Consider the following 16,649-nt stretch of genomic DNA (forward strand, 5'->3'; position numbering starts at 1 on the left):
CGCAAAATTCTTTTAAGTATGTCAGTAAGAAAACCAGTCACGTGGATACGGTTATGCATATAACGATATCTTATTTTTCACGATCAAGGATGACTGAACTCACTTAATTTCAAGACCCACATCACGGTGATTTTACTCCCTCAAGGACTGCTAAATTAAACAGCCAAATTAATATATATCTCTTGATTCAACCCAAACAAAACATAAACCGTGTTAAACCAAACCACGGATTTGGTTTCACAAAAACTTTAGTAGCTAGAGGTAACGGAATTCTGCTCCATTTACAGCGTCCTAAAGCCATCCGTCCCCTTGATCTTTTTCCTTTACAATATTTTGTGGTTTACGCATTTAATGTTGCGACAGTTTTGGTATTTTAAGAGCTACAGACCGAAAAAAAAGGGAAAAAATAAACGATTCAGTTGCTTTCAGTGTTATTTTTTCAGTGAAGTTGTAAAAATTTGGACTAAACATACTCTGTGGTATCAGGATTACGTTTCGTTCATTTTATCGTGAATATATACTATATTTAAAAAAAAACAACATAGGATCTGCCGTCTCTACAATCAGTGAACCGTGGTCAAAGTGACAGTTAACAAGGATATCTAAGGAAGGGTGGATGGGCCACATTTCAATTGGGATAGCATTCAAGGTGAGGGGAAAAATATTTTTCCATCGTATATAGGGACGTGCAAAATCTTAAGAGATTTTCTAAAATCAGCGTAAGACATTCACGTCCTAATTTCACGTATAAACAGATATATACAGTTTATATAAATATTTGGGTGGCAGACACCCATTCCCATGAAAGAGAGAAAAGAATTGAATAAATGCTGGAGTTGAAATTTTTTCTGTTTCCAAGGTTTGAACCTCTGAGACAAGGCTTGAAAAATCCCAGACGCCAGGTCAACATGGCGACTAGAAAATCGGTATTGGCACCTTTTTTTGAAAATGATTGCTTACAAAATTTTATGATTTCATCACAGTCAGTCATTTAACATGGGAAAAAGTTATCAAGTTGTAAGAAAGGCTAAAAACCAGACTATTTAGGATCATTTTTCTTAAGCAAAAACCATGCTTGGCTCCTAAGAAATTGTGGCATCTACACACACATATTAGGCTTAAATAATGACTTATACAGGGAGGTAACTATCGATCGCCCAATAATAATACACGTGATTCCTTGTGAAAAACTAGAATGTAAGTGCTTTCAGTTTTTTGATTTTACGAATTATATTATTTATTATATTATTAATTATGCTTTAAAAACTGATGACGTTACTTCATAATCCTGTCAAATTCACCAAAGGAATAACTTGGCGTTTTTGAAGGTGGTAATATTCTATTAACCCTGAGAGAAAATCGAGAAAGCAAAAACCATTTTTTTCTTCTTCTCTAGTTGTGTGTGTGTGTTTTTTTTACCTACTTTTCAAATTTTTACGCGGTTACAATTTTCACAGATTGCAGTTTTTGAGTTTATTCGCGAGATTTAAAAAATAATACTGCCGCACAAATTGTGAAATTTTGCAAAAATGTTTACTCGCCACGTATTAGTAAAATGAACCTCAGATTTTGTTTTAGAAATTAACCGATGGGAAGTATTTGAGCTCAAAAACTGAAATTTGAGAAAATCGCGTACAAAATATATTTTCTCAAAAATTCATTAATTTTTTATTTTATTTTGTACCAAAAATAAAAAAAAAAATAGCCGGATTGACTCAAAATTTTTCGCATTTGATTTTAAATTTAATAAAATATTTTTAAAAAATGTGTAAAAAATCGACTTTTCAGGAGTCGTGACATCTCTTAAATGAATAAAGTATCACCAATAATTTTGAGATGAGATTCTTTTTCCAATTCCAGTTCAGAAATTTTTGAAGATTTATATGCTGCATCACAGCTTATGATTGTACTTCTGCAACATAATTAACTCGATTAACACAATAAGCTTGTTGAATGAAATCAATCACAGTTACAAATTGTTTATAAAGCAATTACAGTTTAAAATTTTTGTTGCATCTCATTTATGTTATGAGTGCGTGTATGAAACAATATTCAAAACTATATTTAGAAAAATAAACAGTAAAGAGATGGCTTTCATTTTGAAAATTGAGAACTAAGGAGGAGGGGGGGGGGGGTAGAGATTATAATTTTTCTGAAAAAAAAAATTAGAAATTTAAAGGGACGATAAAATTAGTAGTGCCTAGGGTAGCAAGAGCCTGAAGCCCGTTTCTGCTAAGAGGCGCCCGGGCAACCGTCCCCTTATAAATACGTCCCAGAATGAAAATTTATCTGAAAAAAAATGACAAAGTTCTGCGAGCGAATCATGTAGACTGGAAATAAATATCGAAGTCGTACCAAAATTTTTTTTCTAAAAATTTAAAGTAAATTTATTAACATTTCAGAGCGATCAAAATAAATTTCAGTCACAAGGAAACTTAGCTTTAGCGAACTCGACTTCTAACGGGATTGAATATTTCAGTTCATTTTTCGAACCCTGCTGAGAGAGAAATTTACTTTCGTTCGGTATTTGGCGCGTAACTGACTGTTAAAAAATGACTCGTCACAAAATTTCAAAACGTTATAGCTCCCTTAATATTCGTCCGATCCTTAAAACAAAAAATACTTTTCTATATTAGTTTTTCACAAGTAATCACGAGTGTAATTATTAGGAGGTCGATAGTTACCACCCTGTATACGTCACTAAATCACTCCGCATCATGAGAAAACAAATATTGAATAAAATAACACAAGTTAAGATATATTGTAATTGAGTCGTTCCATCTACTATCCTCTACCTTTCTATCTGAAATAAACGAAGTTGAAACCACATTTCGGATAAAAAAAATATTGGGTTATGAATAAGTATCTCCGCAAGGTTGCATAAGAATTTTTATAGATATTAAAATTAAAGGCCTTGGTCCAATGGTTGCATCAAGCTGGTAAAATTAGGGAACAAAAATTTCCAGTCCTGTCATTATCAATCATCGTCATGAACAATATGACTTTTCTTGGCGATTTATTTTCATTTTACAACTAATTACCCAGTTGATACGAATTTATCGTGGATCCATTCCCCAAATATTCCACATGACTTACAAACACTATTATGAATTTCATAACACAATGAAAGGACATTTACCTGACCTTACAAGAAATTAGTACTCTCAGTTCTCACATATCTTTGAATATTCACATGCAAAAATTATTCTAGTCGTTGCAAATATGGGAGGGTTGCACTGTATATCTTTAGTATAGGTTGGTGGGGGAGAAATACCGAAAACGATTAAACATCTCATTGAAGCTGCTGTACAATGGATTCAAGAATAGTTAAATTATCGCAGTATCCCCATTTTCAAGTGAAGTTTTACTCCTAACATGGCAAGACACACTGGCTATCAGAATTCAACTTTTTATGACTTTTAGGAGACAATCACAGAAGAATGGGAAAGGATAAACACTATAAACAAGGAAGTATTAGAAATAAAGACTTTCCATTACGGACTAGTGCACACCGGGAAACGATTCGCGGGTGCTAAGAATCGTTAAAGATAAATAAGAAGGTGAATTGATATGAACAAGACCAGGAAAATGAGAAATCCTCGAAATAAATCGCATTCGTAGTATAAATAAACCACTCAGCAAGCATTAAACATTAAATCCTATCAACACATTGTTCTATGAAGGAAAGCCCAAAATATACTGGGCCGTCGAAATGATTTGCGCGGATTGCCCAGCCCCTCCTCGTTCATATAACATCGACACCTCATTTCGTCACGCTGTCATAAGCCACAAACGAACCGCCAACTGAATAATAAAAAGAAGCAAAAAATACTTAATCTAAGCAACAGGTGAGGGTAAAAAAATAGATTTCGCTGAAAGAAAGAAAAAGTACTACTACTAGAGAGTAGTTCAAACTGCTTATATCCTTGCTAAATGAATATTCTTTCACAAATAACATTGAAGCAAGATATTTCGACCTTCTATTACAGAGATATCAAAGATTCATATCATCCCAGCAGAAGCAACGGAAGTTGCATGCATTAAATAATTGCGTAAATCCCGCGGAAAAATAAATGCGTATGCCATCCGAAGCTGAATACACACAACTCACACGGAAATGCGTGAATGTTGTTACAGCACCTGCACTCTTTTTTTCTGGAGCCCATAATGCAACTAAGGTCAGTTGATAGATATACTGCGGGACATCACTCTTTAATTCGGTGTGTTCTAAATCGCACAACACCTACAGTGCCCTCCATGGTCATCAGAGGCTAATTGATGATGGAAAAAAAAATGACGGAATCGCAGCACGATAGAATAGTTGAAAAAAATAAATACTTTTTTAATATAATAAATCATATCCGAATCACCCTATTTGAGCATACAAGCAATATTTTTTTGTCATACGCAAATCACTATCGCATTTTGATTCAGATATTTCTAGAAACAATACATTCAATACTAAAGGGTGTTCGGGCTGAAGGTATCCGAAAGTAATCACTTATAGTGAGAGAATCATCCATAATAAATCGAAAATATTAGTTGCATTAAAGAGGACAACTCTTGAAGCAGGGGTCTGTCCAGACATTTTTTCTAGGGTAATGTATTGCGAAAATTTTCCTTATTTTTATGAAAAGCCTCATTAATTTTGTGGGAAGCAACATGCGTCATTGATTCAGTTAGCTAAAAAACGCACTGAACCTTACGTTGTGGCGTCCACATACTGAATGGTAGTCAAGGCGCGGCTGCTGTGAAAAGCGTCTCAAAGCAGCTGACTGTGGTAGAAAACTTGGGTATAAAAATCTTAGAGCAATTTCCTATTAATGGCGCAGCATTTTCATAAGTAAGCATGAGTGGTGTTCTCAGTATAAGCTCTTACTACTCAAAAAAATTGTCGACGAATAAGGCAAATACCAGGAAATACTAAAAAATTCCTAATGCATTTCGAGACGCTATGGGTGTCGTCTTCAGAGGATAAGAGTATCACGCTGACCGAGTTTCCCACTTGGATTGAGTACCAAATCTTCAATCTCGGTTGCTCAGTTTACGATGTTTGACTTGAACAGACGTATTGTTTTTTCGTTCCGCTGAGCAACCGAGATTGACGATTTGGTACTCAATCCAAGTGGGAAACTCGGTCAGCGTGATACTCTTATTCTCTGAAGACGCACCCATAGCGTGTCGAAATGCATTAGGGATTTTTTAGTATTTCCTGGTAGTTGCCTTATTCGCTGACGATTTTTTGAGGATTATTAAGCAAAGTCATCTACTCTTCCGTAAGCTCTTACTTTTGGATACCTTTAGCGCGGCAACATGTATATTTATTATTTAATTTTATAAAAGAGAGAAGCACTTCGGAATACCTATCACTGAAGTTCGAAGCGAAAAAGAAAATATGTAGAGAAACGTATTTTCTTCAATGAAAGACCGGCAATGCAAAAAAAGTTTGAAACAACGAAGGATTTCAGGGTCAACTATTTTCTAAGTAATGAATAAAGCAATCTGAAATATAAATATGATATCGTAAATTTTTGATTTCATGGTGCTTCTGTAACAATAACAATGACGTGTTTATAGCACTGAGAATTAACGGGAAATAGCAAAGAAAAATTACTACTTTGATTACTCAGAACACTTATTTCACACAATCAAAAATTTGAATGAATGAGAGATTGTCACTGATTTAATAAGAAAAATAAATAAACTCAAGCTGGTTAACTAATATAGATACAAGCTATCACGCTGATATTTATTTCAACAGATATCAGTGATTGCTTATCGTAAACGATAAATTACGGTCATTGATCGACAAATGAAAAAGAAAGTTTTCTCAAGGACAGACACTTCATCAGCTGATCTATTTCTTTGGTGGCCTTCATGTCTGACTGTCTGTCGTACACTTTAGACTACTACGCCGTTAGCTATAGGGTAGCCTAGTGTTAGTAATTTACCAAAAAGTTTTTGACTCTATTTGATATTTAATTGAATGCCATAAGTTTTTCGTATTACACCAGTATTTATAGTACACCAAGAAGAAAAAAAAAATCACGCAGTAATCTCAAAGCAAACTTCAAATATATACGTATTGGGTTGGGGAAAAGGAAAAACTGTTCGGACCAGAGTTTCCCAAACTTTTTGTTCTATCGCCCCCTTCTTTAACATTTTTTTCTCTCATCGCCCCCAATTCGAGGCAACCCATAGGATTCTATGCTATTTTTGTGGCTTCTACAGCCCCCAGGAAGTGATATTACCCACTTTGGGAAACACTGCTTTATACTTTACACACGGAGCTAGGCCTCTTTTTTTTATTTATTCAATGCTATATATTTTATTTCCTGAAGCGGCCACGGAGCCCCTCGAAAGTGCACACGGAGCCTTGATTGCTCCGTGAAACACCGGTTGGGGCCTACTGCTTTAACCCAGTGTTTCCCAAAGTGGGCAATATCGCTCCTACTCCAGAGAAGGGCAATGGAACAAATCAGGGAGATGGTAGAAGCTTTTTGGATATAATGTAGGATCCTATAGGTTGACTTGAGTTCGGGGGCGGGGCGAGAAGGGAAAAAAATCTGAAAAGGGTAGAACAAAAATTTCGTAAACTCTGCTCCAGACAGAAATTCTCTTTAGTACCTTCTACACACACTCAATAAATATTTATATAAGTTTGAGAAACATTACCCCTTCATTAAAATATGTATGGTCAGCCACAATGAACACCCTGTATAAATACTAAAACACATTGTGATGATTGAGTCAAACAAAATGAATTTTAATTCCCCCGTGTGGCAACAAAATGTTTGTTTCAATAGCTGAATTCACCTACAAAAATGATCGGAACTTTCAGCACGACTTAATACTAATGCGGAACAATTGACGCACTTAGAAGAATAAGACAACCATAAATATTTTTTATGGGCATTTTGCATGATATTTTATCATGTATATATAGTTTTTCTAATTGCATTTTTAATTGGGTTGCTGTATTTTAGAAATATATATGACAGCCATATTTGTTATGGGCATCTTTTTCTCAGCCACCTCGTTGGTCATTTTGAGTATTGTGGCTTTGTATTTGTATTAGTAAACATTCCTCTTGGGAATTTCTAACGAACCGGTGTACGCCGGAAAGTGTCGTGTGTATATGCGTGACCTACACATATTTGAGATAGCCTTATACTGTAACATGTATCAAAAACTGAAAAAAAATTGAGTACAAAGTGTTATTCGCTTTTTAAAAAAAATTATATTACCAAATTAAGTGAACTTGATTTATTAATTTTTTCTCACCTCAGAACTATTTCATCAAACGTAGATGAAGTTACGCCTGAAACATTTTTGTATTTATCACGCAGTTTTTAACCCTTAAATGCGTAGCTTTGCATATGTGAAAAAAGGGTTCTTTAAACGTTCATTACTGCAGCCAGTGTGAAGATAAAAATTCGGAATAATTTTTGCATATAAGGTGTGTGAGGTCATATTCTTTCCATTTTATATTTTTGCTAGTGGATGTGTCCCAAATAAAACAACAACTCTTTGTTTTTTACAGAGCATGTGTGGCTGTGATTTCACTAATTTGTTAAAATGTTTTGTTTGCATTGATTTTTTGTTTACCTTAAAGATTGCGATTCGAATTTTTTTTTTCATGCTATAGTTTGAATCACAAAGAAGGTAGTTATATATTTGGAAAGTAATAATACTTACTTCAAATACATTGGCGTACACAGGAAGGGGTTGGGGTTATATGCCCCCCCCCCCAGCCAAGATTATAGTGTTATTTTGCAGGAGAAAATGGAAAAACCCCCTTCAGAAGAAAAAATCCCCCCCCCCCCCCGAGAAAATCCTGCGTACGCCAATGCTTTAATACATTTATTTCATACGCGATTTTTGAGGCTTTGTACGTCTTCAATAAGGTTCCTGTATAAGTAGTACAATTCCAAATAGATTTTTTTAATGATTTTTCCGGCTTTCAATACGTGTCATTAACTATGTAAAAAATTATCAGCGCGAAAAAAAATTGAGCATTAAAATAGCATTTCATGCAAGATCAGTTAATTTAACTAAACATAATTTCTTATGTAAAGGGGTGAAAAAATTAACCGGTGAACGTATTAAAAAGGCGATTACTAGTATATCATTTCTATAAAATTTAAATCCAGATAAACGCATCTTGAAAAGAGCTCAAGTGAAAGGGATAAAAATCACTTACTGTGGAGAAACATAGCCGGCTGAAAAAGGAATCGCACGACAGGGTAAAGCCGCCGCATCAATTTTAGCATGCCTTCGCCGCAAACGGAGCGAAACAAACAAACACAACACATCTATTTTCAGCTAGGCGGCAAGAGAAATGGTCCCAACAGGTTGGGTCATGTGATCGACGGCCATCCCTCATCATTTAACAAACGAAACTCGGTGAATCAGTGTCAGCGGACAATAGAGTCGCCAGGTTTTGGGGGCAACTCATAAATACATACATATGTGCGTGAGTCTGAAATAAGCAATAGCACACCGGCACCGTAGGGCACACACAGCAATCAAGTAGATTGACATAATCAAACCCATTCAATGCTACTGGGCGACAACAACAACCATACTGACAACACAAAAATTGTAGAAGGACGTAAAAAATGAGACATTCAGATTCAAAGATGGTGCAAAAAAGGAGGGACGATTATGCCGTTAAATATCCCCCCCCCCTCAACACAAAGTTATAATAAAAGTAACATAGAAGCCGGTTCAGTGAACTTTGAGGCCAAAAAAATAAAATAAATAAAATGAAAATATGGATAGATATTTATGAAAAATGTATTTGCTACAAAACGCATCGATGAGCACATGACAAAAACATCAGATTTCTGATTTTATAATTCAAAACTACTATAATATGGAACTAGCTAGGTTCTCTCTAATGTTTATTCCCATCAATGAAAGAAACCCACATGTGCAGCAATAAATCAGTGTTTTTCAACCTTTTTTTTAGTCCATGGGCCCACTTTGGATCCCATTTTCTTCTCGTGGTCCCCCAACCCTTATTTAAGAGCCAGACTATTTCAGCTTATTGAATTTAATTTAGTCAAAACGAAATTTACAATGAACAATTTAAAAAAAAAAAAAAAAAAAGATCGATCTCTAGAGCCTTGGGCCAGGCCGTGCCTGGCTCTAGAGATCGATCTTGGGCCGTGCCTGGCCCAAGGCTCTGGCCATCTAGAAGATAGGTGATCATTGTTCCCAAGAACCGAATTATATTGAAAAAATAGGTCTGTAAAATACGGGACTATCCATCGAATCGACCAATCACCCTCGAGTCTGTCCTACCTTGGGCTTGAGTTCAGTAAGCTTCGTTCTTGTGGGGTTTTATGCATAGCCATCTTAACATCAGAGGTCCCGGGGCAAAGTGATATTCTGGGGCCTTATTCTCGGATGGAAGTGACAGCCTATATATATATTTACTTTTGAAAATCATAGTACCAGATCTCATCATATAGACCCCCCCCCCCAATGGATATGAGGCCCCGGGACATGTCTACACGGAGCCAAAGTTTAAGATAGCCCTGGTTCTATGGATAACTCTGCTGAATTCTGATTGTAGTCCCATTTTTTCCCAACCATACTTCACTTCAGCTCTCTATGGCCCCTTCACTACTTGTCGTGGCCCGCCTTCCATCTGATTTTCTCACCCGTGGGTCGGTCCCCTTAGAATATTTCAGGACTGCAAAGGGACCAAATGGCCCCAGGTTGAGAACCATTGCCACTAAATAAAAGAAACCGTCTCGGTTTCTCTTTTTGTGGAATACAATGGACTCCCGATTATCCATGAAGTAGACTTTCTTGAGGTTCGCGGATAACAAAATCATGGATAATCCTCAAACTGGCTTAAAAAGGTAATAAATCATAAAATGTAGACTGCAATGAAAGATTGCGGAGATTTTCGGTCTTCAAAAATTCACAATCCCTTCATTAAGATGTTCTGAAGTTGAGATTGATGTTATAAGGTTTTAAAAGGTTTTTGAGACTGGAAAATAATAAAAATAATAATGCAGTAAATTATAAAAATGAACGCCGCGAAGAGTTTCTTTTTTTGGAGGGAGGAGGGAACTTTAATCTCTCTCTCTCTCTGCTTCAAATTTTAAACTTATTTAGGGAAGAAAAAAATCGTTTTTGCATTGTACGAAAATCGCGATTGAAATAGAGTGGAATTTACGTGATTGAAATTTATGTTTTTTAAAGGGACCGTTTTGAAAAAAGTAAATATGGAAATGATAAAGACGCGAAACTGTGATTGTGATAGGAACAGGGCCGTAACTAGGAGTTTTGATGCCCGGGGCAAACATGATTTTGCCGCCACCACAACTTTAACATTCGATAATTTTATAACGGTGTTCTTTGCTTTCACCTAAAACTGCCGCCCCTAAATTTTCCCGACCGGGGCAGTTGCCCCCCCCCTCTAGTTCCGACCCTGGGTAGGAATAATTCATTATAGACCAAATTCTAAAAAAATGCTATAATAGTTATTTATTTGTTCTAAACTAGTTAATAAAATATCATATGCACTTATTTTGAAGAAGTTTTCTGGCATTAGCTGAAGAAAATTTATTGAAAAACAGTGTATAAACATAGCTTCTTTTAGCATTTTCATTGAAAAACAAAAACTTTATCTAAATTTTTGACCACCCTTCCTACGTATGCCTCTGCATTTTAAAAAAAGGACAATTTAAGTTTTACCTAAAATTTCGCGTAAATCTGAATTACGTACGAAATGTAGTTCAAATCCACTAATACTAATGTGAAATATCAATGTAGTAAATGAACATGGCACGTTCATGAATAATATAACATTGAAATAATTTTTTTTCCAAAAATAGCTAGAGCCGGATCTTGAATCTTGCGAAATCAGCGGTAGCAGAAACGCCAACTGAAGGGGGGGCCGATTTTTTAGGGCGTCAACTTAAAGGGAGGGAAGACTTTTTATCACCAACACATTATTCGCTTCAACTTGAAAAATGTCCAGAACCGGCCCTGATAATTTGTGCACTTTAGGTTGATACATATGGTATGTTTAATACAGGGTGCAAATCTGTATATGAAATATCTATATAACGAACTTCAATTGAAAGAATTTTTTTTACCGCAACACTAAAATTTTCGCTAATTTACGCTACACTGAAAATCATTTTTCCATAACGAATTTTTTGATAACAAGAAACAACTTTATTATACGGAGGCTCGGTCATGATGTAAACCACAGTAGTCTTCTAGAATTATTTGTCTCACCCTCCTCAGAAAATACTTTTCCCTATTGCTAAGACACCCCATAGGATACCACGTCTTTTCTGCTGCTTCTATCGCCCCTCTCCTAATCCGTTTCATTGCTTTCCCACCAAAAGGGCGATATTGCCCACATTGAAAAAAATTGATGTAAACGATGAAAAAAAAAGTATAAACGAACGAAAAGTTTTACACTAATAATTATAGTGTAAAGATAAATCGGGGTCTATCTCAAACGACATATAAAAGAGAAAACATATAACCAGTTCATAAACCACTGTATACATGTAAATGGCCATGCGCGATAAGAAAATGAAAATGCTTGGCGAAAAAAAAGGTTATAATGCATGTTATGTACCATAATTTAGTGCGTATAATCCGCGGATTGTATGTTAAAAAATATCCGAATTTAGTGGTGCGTATTTTCTGCACTTTTTTTCTCAGAAGGTTGGAAGATGAAAAAAAGGCGTATGAGTGTAAGTGGAAAAATAGGCATTTTTTTCTCAAAGTACAGAAATTTGCATGCACGGATTTTATGCAGGAAATCACGGCATACCGATGTATGGGTGAATTGCACACACATTTGAAAACTGTATTCGGTGATACCAGGGTGATAATTAGAACCTTTGTGAGGGAGGGGCAAATGTGATTTTCCCAATGCCTCCACTGTAAAATTCTATAATTTTTACAAGATTTTTTTTGTTTTCCCGCGAAATTTTTCTCCCGGGGTAGTTGCGCCCCCCTCTAGTTCTAGCACTGGTGATACGATGGAAAATAAATAAATGATAAGAAAATTTTTTTAATTATTTAATTTTGCCAATAACAGGAACTAATTTCAAAATGTCTTGATTCTAAAACACAAAATAAGATATGATAAGATTTGAATAAAGTTTGCTATGAATTATAGGCGGGGAGCTGACACAAAATCTTTTCAAGTTTCATACACAGCAAAATTGTATTTTTTTTACTTTTATCATCTAGTAGCGTTAGAATTAAAAATTAAAGTCACTGGTTCCGCGGACCAGTGAATATGAGAACCTAATGGTTTGCAGACATCATGAATGGTCCGATAAACTACAACAGTTGATTTTGTGTTGTGGCTTTATTGAAAAACAAGTGTGGAAGTTTAAAGATGCATTCTTTTTTAAATTGCATTTTCAGAAAACATTCTGCAAAAGATATTCTCTTCTAAGAAGATATAATAATCTAAGATATCTATAATTCTAATCTATATAATTCAAAGAAGATATATACTAAATGGTTTGCTAAGATTCAAACAGCAACATTAATTTTAAGACATAATTGGAACAAAATATCTTCATAAATGCACGTCTTTACTTTTTAGCATATTCAGCAAAAAAATAAGACATTTTCAGGTGTCAGGGTTGCCAAGACAAACAAAAAAGGACTATGGAATGTGTTATCTATGCACCCCCAGGAATAAGGGGCGAAAGGAACCGCCTACATTTTTGTCATACAGAAATGATAAAAAATTAATCAGATAGATCCTAAAGGATTGAGAATCAGTTGATATTCACAACTCAAAGGATATTCTAGTAGGATGATATTTTTTAAACAAAAATTCAATTTAATCTATGAGGGCATAAGAGATTAGGATGGCGTGCAGATGACGGAAAAATATTGATTCGTCGAATGGATGCTACGGGGTTCATGCCCTACTTAGTACACACACTGTAAAATGCACAGATTATCAAAATCAGTTTCACTCATAAATTTTTAATTCCGGCAGACACGGTGTACTAAATATTTTTTACAGCAAATAAACGATTATCATTCGACATTTAAATGGCTGCGACAACATAAAACGACTGAGGATCGGCGATTCTCCCCTTGGAGATTCTTCCGCGATCAATGTATCACGGGGCGAGGGGGATTTTCAGCTACTACTACAACAAACACAACTCTGGCCACATCACTATAATGCAATTTACTGCCATTAATGAGTGGGTTGGAAATGAAGGAGCTGTGTCTATGGGTGGTCGCCTCAAGCTCGTTAGGGAAAATATCTTATCTATATCCTCCTTCGGAGTTTGAACTTGGAACCACGACAGCAACCTTCACAGTGGTAGACGAACATCTTACTACTACGCCACTCGGGGATTTTCAGCTACCGGTCCCGCGTCCCGCTACATTTGTTTTTTCGGTGGTCCGATCGTTTAATCAGTAGTTTTGGACCAGCGGACCACTAGTGATTTCGAATGCTGTCTAGGTTCGGAAAATCACCGATTCCGAATTTTAGCATTCATAGTTATATATCAGCACATCCCACTCATTTTTTTTGTCTCTCATCTTTTTCATGATCCCAGCCAGCATTGATGCATACTTGTTTGGTTATAAATATCAAAAAAGTAATAAATCTGAGACATTAGTTGTGAAAAAATTAAATCGGTCCAATATATCACCAATATATCCAATATAGGTATATAGACTGAGGTGAGTCTATCTCCTGTATTTACAAACACCTATTATATTCATAACATTTATTTTATGATATTTAACAAATAACAGATTTCTTAAAATAAAATTAGTTGGTTATAGCAAAAATAATAGTTAGAGTCAAGGAAAAACAATGTGTGTGAACAATTCAGTATTATATGAAGACGGATCACACATGACCAGTTTGGAATAAGAAAAAGAAATACAATCTTTAATGTTATGCAGAAAATTAATATAAAGTTTGAACAACAGTGTGTGAAATAATTTCTAAAATGAAGATCAATACAACAGAGTTTGTATGCAGCCCAATGTCATTAGGATACAGATAGTAGTAGACCATTCAGAATTAACCAGATTGATAAAAGACAGATGAAATGATTCTCTTTAAGGTCAAAACCCTTCACCTGAAATAATTGAATTTTGTATCAAGCTTGTTTTCTTATCATGGTTAAGTCATTTTATTGTTAGCATTAGAAATTTCTTTTAGTTTTTTTTCAAAAGGGAAACCTCATTCCAATTGTGAAATATTCAAGTTCATCAGTCTCAAAGTGATATGGTGTGTATAAAAAACAATTGATAACATTTTAATATTAGTATGAAAAAAAGTTTAACGTCTTTTTTGTTGTGCAATTATATTTATTTAATTCTGTGAGAAATGTACTGAGAAAAAAGAAAACTCTGAAAGGACAGATTTCACTGTATTTTAAAATATTATCTGCAGTTGTTTTTAAATTGAGTTTTATTGAATACATCATTTTCACAGAACTTCAAGACAAATATTCATAGTTAGCAATTCCTGTGTTGATTTGACATTTGATCCAATTTTTTAAATTATATTTCTCAAAAATAAGAAATCTAAAAAATCACTTTTATATTTTATTATTCTTTCCTTATAAACTCATATGTAAAGAAAACTGTTTATGCAAGAATTAAAAATGACAAAAACTCGGTATCTCAGCAAAATATAGATTTGTTCCTAACACTCAAGACAAGAAAAGTTTGCAAAAGTGTTAATTTTTAACTCAGAAGAGGAACTTTTTTTTTCGACAAACAAATTTTAAAAAATAAATTACCTTTCTTCGTTTTGACATCTTGACTCGTCATCAAATTCACTGTGACTATTACAGAGTATTTTTTTGTGTGAAAGACCTTAATTTGACTTCATAAGAATTGATTAATGAACCTAGAGCAAAACAATATGAAACAAAGACAAAATCAGAAGATTTTTTAAAAAACATGCTGTGTAAAATCATTTTAAATAAACATAACCATGCCCATGATTGAAATAAATTTTTGTTTCTTTCAGGAATAATAACTAAAACTACTGGATTTTCAGTAAGAATAATGTGTGATAAGAACAAAAAATAATACTGAAAACAATTACTTCTGAAATACATTCTAACCTCAGTAGCAAATTTTATTGAATAAATCTAAAAATTTTGAAAGTGTTAAAAAAAGACAAAGCATATACATTTTTTACATTATTTGTCTTCATGATATCAGATTAAAAAAAGAATCAAGAACAAAGTATAAAGTCTAATGTTTTTCATACTGTTATTATCATTAAATATAAAAAAAACTTACAATAATGCCAAAACTGAATTACTGTAAGATTGAATTTGACAAAATACATATGTTTAATTATAAAAATAGTCATATCCATATTGTAGAATTAGATACGCTTATTCCAAAGTTGGAATCAAACACATATAAGAATAAAAGATGTTCTTTAATTTTGACTGGAATTAATGCAAACAAAAAATAAAGTGTATTTGCAATGTAACCACACACAGGGTTGGTTGCAGTGTAACCATGCACCTTCAAATACAGCAAGTTACATGTAATTATTGAAAGTAATTAATATACCATTTTAAAAATCAGTCAACCAAATAAGTAGACATGCATAGAAATAAAAGAAACATTAAAATCTATTAAGACATGAACTTATGGAGGTCTATAACAGCTGTAAATGATTTAAATTTACTTCTCTTTTTTTTTTTTTTAAACATAACCGAAATTCTGAATTGAAAGACTTAAATCAGGATTTATGTTGAATCTTCAAAGTGATCATATATTCAAAAATGTTCAGTTCCATTCGCCGTTATAAGAACTCGATTATTACTAGGCAAATAATAAATTATGTAAAATGACTTCAAATTTAAAAATTTCCAACTTTGCATTGCCGAACAAACATAAGGAGATTGAAACTGTTCACTTACCTAATAAGAAATAGACCTTTAAATTGTAAAAGAAATAAAGGAAAACTTTGTATTTTTTTACGAGCTCAAAGTTATTAAATAATATGATTTAATAACACAAATCTCAATATTAGCACTTGACATCTACATCGACCTGCTGGTGGACAACATAAACATCAATAATCCTCGTTATACGGTTACGGTTAACACACAGGCGCGAACCGACGGACGTCCCGCGCGATGAAATGTTCTTTCTTCAAAAGCTAGATTTATCTGCTCTGCCCGCTGATGACAGCGTGGATACGACAACCAATCAAAAACTGTTTTGTTTCAATTATACGGTTCGCGAATAAATAGTATCTTATGATTGATCAAAAAAACATAAGCTTCTGTTTTCAAAGAAAAGTAGCTTTATGTACATTTTTCCGGTAGAGAGAAACGATGTCATTCCGCTGCTCATACAAAGTATGTACCAGGCCCGTATCCAGAAATTTCATTCGGAGGGGAGGACCACTTTCATTTCGAGGGGCCATCTTTTCCCCTCTTTTTAGGCATTTTCTCACATTTCGGGGGGGGGCCCCCCCAAGTTGGTCCCCGCTACAGCCTTGGTATATAAGATAGACTGGATGATCCCCCCCCCCCCCAAGCGAAATGTGATAGTTCATGAAATTTTCGGAACTTCTGTATGATAATGTCGTATTCAATCAATCCGTTGAAAATTACCTGTATAAACGT

The 16,649-nt window shown here is 34.4% G+C and overlaps 1 protein-coding gene across 3 annotated transcripts in view; it reads right to left on the minus strand.

The window, feature by feature from the left end:
• Window positions 1-16,102, minus strand: part of LOC149085378 (uncharacterized) — a 47,678-nt gene extending 31,576 nt beyond the window's left edge. Inside the window, exons 1-2 of one of the 3 annotated variants that reach the window (XM_089233368.1) lie at window positions 15,936-16,102; window positions 14,790-14,899 (exon numbers count right to left, since the gene is read on the minus strand). In XM_089233368.1, the coding sequence (XP_089089494.1) occupies window positions 14,790-14,820 (31 nt within the window). In that variant the 5' untranslated portion in view covers window positions 14,821-14,899; window positions 15,936-16,102. Of the gene's footprint in view, window positions 1-8,203; window positions 8,474-14,789; window positions 14,900-15,935 lie in introns of those variants that run through there. The other 2 variants (XM_089233367.1, XM_089233365.1) reach the window with 2 other exon arrangements.
• Between the last annotated feature and the right edge of the window lie 547 nt (window positions 16,103-16,649).

This window comes from Pholcus phalangioides, unplaced genomic scaffold (genome assembly GCF_987345545.1).
Source record: "Pholcus phalangioides strain wild (caught in Gottingen) unplaced genomic scaffold, Ppha-v1.0 ptg000007l_1, whole genome shotgun sequence".
Taxonomy (NCBI): Eukaryota; Metazoa; Arthropoda; class Arachnida; order Araneae; family Pholcidae; genus Pholcus; species Pholcus phalangioides.